General features: G+C 46.3%; 1 protein-coding gene across 2 annotated transcripts in view; it reads right to left on the minus strand.

Annotated features, from left to right (window-relative positions):
- Positions 1 to 9,383, minus strand: part of DENND2A (DENN domain containing 2A) — a 125,816-nt gene that overhangs the window by 55,884 nt on the left and 60,549 nt on the right. For both annotated transcript variants that reach the window (XM_025379886.1, XM_025379885.1), the window contains exons 6-7: positions 4,961 to 5,161; positions 222 to 315 (exon numbers count right to left, since the gene is read on the minus strand). In XM_025379886.1, the coding sequence (XP_025235671.1) occupies positions 222 to 315; positions 4,961 to 5,161 (295 nt within the window). The remainder of the gene's footprint in view (positions 1 to 221; positions 316 to 4,960; positions 5,162 to 9,383) is intronic.

Raw genomic sequence — 9,383 nt, forward strand, 5'->3', positions numbered from 1 at the left:
GACTTGGTGGTGGGCGAGGACAAGGATGAGGACAAGGATGGGGAGGCAGGGGACATGTCGCCCAGGCTGAGCTCCCTTTGTCCCAAAGACAGTGCAGGACATTTACAAAGCATCAGCTTGTTCTCCTCCTTGGTGAGCCAACCAGAAGAAACAGGAAGCCACTTCTGGAAAGAATCTCTTTTCCGATTCTTGCGGGAGAGGGCTGGTGGTGGGGGTTCTACCTTTTCCTGAGTTGCTCTCCATTGACTGGGACAGCCTCTTCACCCGTTTCTTTCCTCTCCGGACCTCATAAATGGCGTTGATTCGCAATACCAGCTGCCAGACACCAGGAGAAGAACAGCCAGTGTTAGCAGCAGCTCTCTGTGGCGGCTGGGCTTCCCTCACTGCCCCTCTCCTACGACGATGGAGGGCCAGGGCCAGGGCAAGGGGGAGCGGGAGAAACTTCCTATGGGCTCGTGGGTGTCTTTCAATCATTTTTTTTTTTTTGAGACAGTTTCACTCTTGTTGACCAGACTGGGGTGCAATGGCGCTGATCTCAGCTCGCTGTAGTCTCTAACTTCTGGGTTCAAGAGATTCTCCTGCTTCAGCCTCCTGAGTAGCTGGGATGACAAGTACCCACCACTATGCCCAGCTAATTTTTGTATTTTTAGCAGAGATGGGGTTTTGCCATGTTGGCCAGGCTGGTCTTGAACTCCTGACCTCAGGTGATCCACCCACCTCAGCCTCCCAAAGTGCTGGGATTACAGGCGTGAGCCACCACACCCAGCCCAGTCATTTTTTTTCTACCACACAGGAACGTGACTGTCAAGGAAACTAAAGGAGGCTGCCAGCCCTACTGCCCTGTGGGCGTCTGTTGTCTGGATGGGGGGACAGCCCATTGCTCACAGTGCGGTGACTGCTTTCCCTCTGAGGCTTCGATGTCACTGCAGCTTGGGAAGGAGCTTTTCCTCCCAAAACAAAACAAGAAAAGGAAGAGACAGAGAAAAAAAAAAGTTCCCAGGCAGGGCTCCCTTCGTGGGAACCATTCCAAAGAATGTCAGAGCAGCCCTGAGTGGGGTGGGAACCGCGATTAGAACAGCTCCCGAGCCCTAGCTTGGGACTTCGGGGAGTGGCACCGTGTACCCGCGCGTGCAGCCCCATCTGTAGAGGGACACGCACCCCAGACGTCATGCACCCTCCATGTGTTCACAGGACACACACATGCAGTGTGCAAGTGCACACGGATACCCTGGTGTGGGACACATTCCAAGCCTCCAAGCAGGCCACTCAGCCTAAATGGTCTCCCCCATCACCACTGCCAGACGCCCTGTGCCCTGCCCCTCCCCACCTCCCAGGCCGGCCTAGTTATCTGATGCATTTGAAAGGAGACCTGGTTCCATGGAAAATGTTTTTCATGTTTCAGACCAAAAGAGTTTGGTGTTTCCTACGTATTTGTTTTCCCCTTTCTTGCGTGAGAAGCTGGTGAGTGCGAATTTATATATTTTGCTTTGCTGGGTCCCCCGGGGCTTGCTATCAAAGAGCACACATTCATGCCACATGTGATTTAGAATCCCACACGTGGAGGAACTCTAAAATTAGTTGTTCTGTGTGCTTACAAAATTAATCTTATTCTCTCATAGCTGTATGTTAAATGTTAGATAACACTTTTATCTGTATGTCAGTAAACAAAAATATAGGATAGTAACCAATTTCCATGTTCTATGAATATTTTATTTATCTATTTATTTTAAGACAGAGTCTTGCTTTGTCACCCAGGCTGGAGTGCAGTGGCGTGATCTTGGCTCACTGCAACCTCCAACTCCCGGTTTCAAGTGATTCTCATGCCTCAGCCTCCTGAGAAGCTGGGATTATAGGTGTGTGCCACCACGCCCAGCTGATTTTTTTTTTTTGTATTTTTAGTAGAGACAGGGTTTCACCATGTTGGCCAGGCTAGTCTCGAACTTCTGACCTCAAGTGATCTGCCTACCTCAGCCTCCCAAAGTGCTGGGATTACAGGCATGAGCCACTGTGTTGGCTTGAATATTTTAATTCTTATTTTCGATATTTAGAAATTGTCTGGCCCTCTTTGCCTCTGGCTGGTTGGGTGTCTCAGGGCCATTTAGTTGACCTCTGTGGGGTCAAATGTCCTCATTGGAAAAATGAAGGCTGTTAGAAAAATTTCTAACAGCCAAGTGTCCATGGACAGATAGATGGATATACAAAATGTGGTATATACATATGATGGAATATCATTTAGTCTTTTTTTTTTTTTTGAGATGGAGTCTTGCTCTGTCTCCCAGGCTGGAGTGCAGTAATGCGATCTCGGCTCACTGCAAGCTCCGCCTCCCGGGTTCACACCATTCTCCAGCCTTAGCCTCCCCAGCAGCTGGGACTACAGGCACATGCCGCCATGCCTGGCTAATTTTTTTGTATTTTTAGTAGAGATGGCGTTTCACCGTGTTAGCCAGGATGGTCTCGATCTCCTGACCTCGTGATCCGTCCACCTCGGCCTCCCAAAAGTGCTGGAATTACAGGCGTGAGCCACCGCGCCCGGCCCATTTAGTCTTAAAAAAGAAGAAAATGCTGGGCCGGGCGCGGTGGCTCAAGCCTGTAATCCCAGCACTTTGGGAGGCCGAGACGGGTAGATCACGAGGTCAGGAGATCGAGACCATCCTGGCTAACACAGTGAAACCCCGTCTCTACTAAAAAATACAAAAAACTAGCCGGGCGAGGTGGCGGGCCCTGTAGTCCCAGCTACTCGGGAGGCTGAGGCAGGAGAATGGCGTGAACCCGGGAGGCGGAGCTTGCAGTGAGCCGAGATCCGGCCACTGCACTCCAGCCTGGGCAACAGAGCGAGACTCCCTCTCAAAAAAAAAAAAAAAAGAAAAAGAAAAAGAAAATGCTGACACATGCTTAAACCTTGAAGACACTAAGCGAAGTGAAATGTCATTCACAAAAGGACGATACTGTGTGATTCCACTTATGTGAGATACCTCCAACACTCTAACTTTCTCGGTTCTAGGATGAAAGTTCTTAGCTGTCCTCAGACTTGCCAGGTCCTTTCATAACCTCTCCTAGTGCTGCCAAAGTGAGTCACTCAACAGGCACCACTACTTAAAGGCAATATTCCTAGGTGGACTTCAGCAGAACCATCTCTTTCTCTTTCTCTCTCTTTTTTTTTAGAGGCAGCATCTCGCTCTGTCACCTAGGCTGGAGTGCAGTGGCGCGATCATAGCTCACTGCAGCCTCTAACTCCTGGGCTCAAGTGATTCTCTCTCAACTCAGCCTCGCAAGTAGCTAGGACTATAAGTGCACACCACCATGCCTGGCTACTTTTAAAATTTTTTGTAGAGATGGGGTTCCACCATGTTGTCTAGGCTGGTCTTGAATGCCTGGGGTCAAGTGGTCCTCCTATCTTGGCCTCCCAAACTGCTGGGATTACAGGTGTAAGCCACTGCATCCGGCCTCCCTTGACTTTCTTTCAGGTTGATGAGTTACTCAGAGAAATCCCATGAAAGCTACGGACAATGTCCCACATGGAAACTTATCTGCATAAAGTTTTACATTTTTATGGATTTCATGACCCCCTAAAGCCCATCCATGAACTCTGAAATTAAGAATCCCTGCTCTACAGGTTCCTGTAAGAAGCTGATCTTGGCTGGGCACGGTGGCTCACGCCTGTAATCCCAGGACTTTGGGAGGCTGAGGCGGGCGGATCACACCGTCAGGAGTTCGAAGCCAGCCTCGTCAATATGGTGAAACTCCATCTCTACTAATAATACAAAAATTAGCTGGGCATGGTGGCTGTAGTCCCAGCTACTCAGGAGGCTGAGGCAGGAGAATGGCTGGAACCTGGGAGGTGGAGGTTGCAGTAAGCCGAGATCACACCACTGTACTCCAGCTTGGGCAACAGAGTGAGACTCCATCTAAAAAAAAAAAAAAAAAAAAAAAAAGTTGATCTTGAAGGAGTTCAGGACATAGCTCCCCAAAATATGCCACTTTGGCATATTGATTATTTTTAACTAAAGACACTTGAAAAACAGAAGGTGCACGAAGGTCGCTCTGACCTTCCCTTTTCTTCTTAAAACAGGAGATGAAACTCCACATAAAAGAGGCCCTCCTTATAACGGGAGGAAAGAAACATTATCACCAGCGATGGCGAGCTAAGGCCAAGATAAATCTAATCAAACAAATCTTGTTTAACCCCTATCTTCCTGGTTACTTTTCCACAATTGCCGCTCTTTGTTCAGCCTAGTATATAAACACATAGACCCAGTCACTTCTTTGGGTCTTACATTTTTCTTTTGAGGGCTCCCACGTACTTGTAAATAAAATGAGTATGCATTTTTCCTGTTAATTGTCTTATGTCAGTTTAAATCTAAGGCTCAGCTGGAGACCCTAAGAGGGTAGAGAAATTTTGCCTACCCTACAGTACCAAACTGGTCAATGAAGAGAGACCAAACTGCAGCACTGACACTGAGCAAAAGGAAATGTAACCAACAACAGATGCATAAAGATGTATATATCCAAGCCCCTGGGAATATTTTACCTTTTTGGCTGCAAAGAGCCACAAGAGGATTGTTGACAAGGGCTGTCTCAGAACACAGACTGGGACCTGCCTCTGCAGCGGGTGTAGACCAAGTCTCAGGTCAGAGCATGATGGATGGAGTTCTGTTTTTTTGTGGCGATGAAGGAAGGAGCTGTGGCTTTTTGAGGATGGGCATTAAAACCTTGTCTGGGATCAGACAAGCAGCTGAGATTGGGAGAGGAGTGGCTAAGAGGAAGACCACAGGACCACAAAAATGATCAGGATGAAGGTCCAGATATTCCAGCCTGCTGGCTTCACTGTGTCCCCCTGGCCTGCAGCAACACAGGTGGGAGAGGGGCCAGTGATGTATTCCCCACCCAGACCCCTCTGCAGTCTTCTTTCACAGAGAAAGGGTCATGCACATCTGAGCATGAAGCTTGTTGCCACCATTACCTTAGGTATCTTTCTCTTCTTCCTGCCGTTCTGCGGGTCTCCAAGGTTAAAGAAAGTGTCGTCAGGGCTGCTGGGAGTGGAGGGGGGGCTGATTTTGGAAGGGGACCCAGTTCCATCCCGACTCAGCTTCCTAGTGTCCAGCAGTTTGAAGTTCCTCCTCTCTGAATTTTGTCGGAAAAAAGCAGGTTTGGACAATGACTGCTATGAGGGAAAAGGAGAAAAGAAGAGTAAATGAATTCAAACGAGACTAACCAGTGGATAACTGGTGGTACCAGGGACAAGACAATGAAATTGAGAAGAGGAACTGGTCTAGTTCCTCTACACCTTCCCAGGGTAGGTGGAGTTTGGTTATGCCAGTAAGTGTTCAATGAACACGTATCATCCAGTTACCAAAAATGTGTGATGAGTGATGTAAATCTAATCCAGTTTCTCTTTTTTTTGAGGAGGAGTCTTACTCTGTCACCTGGGCTGGAGTGCAGTGGCGCGATCTCAGCTCACTGCAACTTCCACTTCCCAGGTTCAAGCAATTCTCCCCCTTGAGCCTCTCGAGTAGCTAGGACTACAAGCACACGCCGCCACGCCCGGCTAATTTTTTGTATTTTAGCAGAGACAGGGTTTCACTGTGTTGCCCAGACTGGTCTCGAACTCCTAAGCTCAGGCAATCCGCCCGCCTCAGCCTCCCAAAGTGCTAGGATGACAGGTGCGAGCCGTTTCTCTTCTTGGACAAGTGCAAGGTCACCTGCCTCAATCCCTAGACGTTACAGCTGAGGCCTTCTGACAACCCAAGACACAAGGACTGGGAGTTACAGGGCCTAAGCCTCACTTTGGCCTTGCTGCAGGATTGCTGAGTGCCTTTTATACAAGGGATTGTGTTTTTTTTTCTTTTCTTTTCTTTTTTTTTTTTTTTTGAGACGGACGGAGTCTCGCTCTGTCGCCCAGGCTGGAGTGCAGTGGCGCGATCTCGGCTCACTGCAAGCTCCGCCTCCCGGGTTCACGCCATTCTCCTGCCTCAGCCTCCTGTAGCTAGGACTACAGGCGCCCGCCACAGCACCTGGCTAATTTTTTGTATTTTTGGTTGAGACGGGGTTTCACCATATTTGCCAGGATGGTCTTGATCTGCTGACCTCGTGATCTTCCCGCCTTGGCCTCCCAAAGTGCTGGGATTACAGGCATGAGCCACCACACCCGGCCAGAATTGTGTTTCTTTGGGCCTCAATATCTTATTTCTAAAACAGGCCTCTTCAAAGTCAAAAGGCTGGCCAGGTGCGGTTGCTTCACACCATAATCCCAGCACTTTGGGAGGCCGAGGAGGATCACTTGAGGTCAGGAGTTTGAGACCAGCCTGGCCAACATGGTGAAATCCTGTCTCTACTAAACATACACATTTAGCTGGGTGTGGTGGCCCACACCTGTAATCCCAGCTACTTGGGAGGCTGAGGCAGGAGAATCACCTGAACCTGGGAGGTGGAGGTTGCAGTGAGCTGAGATCACACCACTGCACTCCAGCCTGGGTGATGGAGTGAGACTGTCTCAAAACAAAACAAAAAACAAAGTCAAAAGGCAAACAAAACACTTGCTAAAAAAATTTAGAACCCATAGAAAATAACCCACAGAATTAACTCATTTTCCTAAAATACACTACAAATTAATGAGAAAAAGACTAACGACTCAAAAGAAAAACAGGCAATAATGGAAAATTTAGAGAAAAAGAAATACAATGATTCTTAGATACATAAAAATATTCTTAGTGGCCGGGCATGGTGGCTCATGCCTATAATCCCAGCACTTTGGAAGGCCAAGGCAGGCAGTTCACGAGGTCAGGAGATTGAGATCATCCTGGCTAACATGGTGAAACCCCGTCTCTACTAAAAATACAAAAAAAAAAAAAATTAGCCGGTGTGATGGCAGACGCCTGTAGTCCCAGCTACTCGGGAGGCTGAGGCAGGAGAATGGCGTGAACCCGGGAGGCAGAGCTTTCAGTGAGCCGAGATCGCACCACTGCACTCCAGCCTGGGCAACAGAGCGAGACTCTGTCTCAAAAAAAAAAAAAAAAAAAAAAACAAGATTCTTAGTTTCACTCCCAAAAGAAAGGAAAATTAAAACTCCATTAAAGAAACATTTTTTTGCTCAGAGATAAGAAAATTTGATAGCTCACTCTGTTGGTGAAAGTGAGAGAGAAAAGTCGCTCCCACACTGTCATACAGGCTTGGCGGGAGTATCACTTGGCACAGGGCTACGGAGGGCAGTCTACATGAGCTAACAAAATTATGATGCATATAGCTTCAGACCCCGCAATTCCACTGCTAGGAATTTATCTGCTGATATACTCTTATTTGTGCAATGTTATTTTTTACAAGGAAACATATTGTGCAAAGGATACTGTACATTGCGACATGGTTTGTAATCACAAAATACTGGAAATAACCTAGATATCCATCAATAGAGGCTGGTCAAACAAATTATGATAAACCCACATAGCGGAATACTATGCAATTATTTAAAAAATCTTAATGTACTTGTCAGGCATGGTGGCTCACACCTGTAATGCCAGTACTTTGGGAGGCCCAAGGTGGGTGGATCACCTGAGGTCAGGAGTTCGAGACCAGCCTGACCAATATGGTGAAACTCCCGTCTCTACCAAAAACGCAAAAATTAGCCTGGCATGGTGGTGTGCACCTCTACTCTCAGCTACTCAGGAGGCTGAGACAGGAGAATTGCTTGAAGCCAGGAGGAAGAGGTTGCAGTGAGCTGAGATCATGCCACTGCACCCCAGCCTAGACAACAGAGCAAGACTCCGTCTCAAAAAAAAAAAAACAAAAACCTTAATGTACTGATATGGAAGGTTCTTTCAGAGATATACATATATAATTTTTTTACAACATTGACATTTTTTCATACTTCAATACACCAAGTGTATTTTTCTTTAGTGTATTTTTTATGTTCTTTGTTTATCTTTTAGGATTCTAACGTTTTTACTATTTTCAATGAGCTCTACATAGAACAGATATTAACTATTTGTCAGGTTTGCTGTAAGTGTGCTTTTCCCATGTGGTTTATTTGTAGTTTTATTTTAGTTATAATAACTTTTTATATGAAAATGTGTTAATCTTTTCTTTTGTAATTCATTTAATCTCTTCTTTCTTTGCCTAAAAAACTACCTCCTTTTAGAGGTTTAATAAATATTCAATTCCATTTTCTTCCGGATTTTCTTGGTTTGTTTCAAACGTATTTTATTTATTATTCCATCAGTAATTTATTTTGTGATATGTTCATCTAAATCATTTTTTTCCCCAAAATAACTTATTCCTATTCTATTTAATGAATGAGCTTTTCTTTACCAACTTATGAGGCCACATTTATCCTGTCTTAAACTCACATAGAACAGGCATATTTTGCTACATTGATTTCTCCATTCACTATTTGTTTAGTTCCAAATAGTAAGTAGCAATAACTTCAGAATCTTTTCTTTGTAAAGATTTCCAAAAATAAAGACTCCTAGTTTCCTAAGTGGCCAGCTCCAATGTTTTATCACAGGTCTCCAAGGAGCAATAAATTGCGTAGTACCATAAACTTTCAGCAGAGGAAGAGCTGACTGGATTAGGCACCATGAGCATCTCAATCCTACCAGCACAAAAAGAAGGAAGCGGGGCAAACCTTCTTTGAGGCTACAAATTCCATCTACAGTAAAATCCAAGGAAATGATCCTATCATTGCACTAGAATCTCCTATCAAATTGTTGGGAAAACGCAGGTATCTGCTTTTGTTAGAGATGTAGACTGTGATGGTGTTCATTCAAAGATCTGACCTGTGAAAAGGTCAGAGGAGAAAGAAACCAGAGACGGAATGGAAACACAGCACACAGCTTTCTGAAGAATGTGTGGGTTGCATCTCTGAGTGGTCACCCTGCTGGAGAACGGGGATCCTGATGTGTCCCACGGCACCCCAAATAAGCCACCAAATGTTCAGGGAGCTTTCGTGATGGGGTGGGATTTCAGTAGATATTTATTTGCTAGAATGGGAAGACTTAGCTGTGATGCAGAGTATTAGCAATGACACAGCACAATCTGAGAACAGTGGGAGGGAGAGTAAATTAGATCAAAAGAGTCTTCAAGGTTTAGAGTAAGTGCAGTGAAACAAATGGAAAGGATGATACAGCAATGAAGACATCTAGTTGTCTACTGAAGGCCTTTGAAAGTGAAGATATGGGCCGGGCGCGGTGGCTCACGCCTGTAATCCCAGCACTTTGGGAGGCCGAGGCGGGCGGATCACAAGGTCAGGAGATCGAGACCATGGTGAAACCCCGTCTCTACTAAAAATAGAAAAAATTAGCCGGGCGCGGTGGTGGGCACCTGTAGTCCCAGCTACTCGGGAGGCTGAGGCAGGAGAATGGCGTGAACCCGGGAGGCGGAGCTTGCAGTGAGCC

The sequence above is a fragment of the Theropithecus gelada genome, chromosome 3 (assembly GCF_003255815.1).
Source record: "Theropithecus gelada isolate Dixy chromosome 3, Tgel_1.0, whole genome shotgun sequence".
NCBI classification, from domain to species: domain Eukaryota; kingdom Metazoa; phylum Chordata; class Mammalia; order Primates; family Cercopithecidae; genus Theropithecus; species Theropithecus gelada.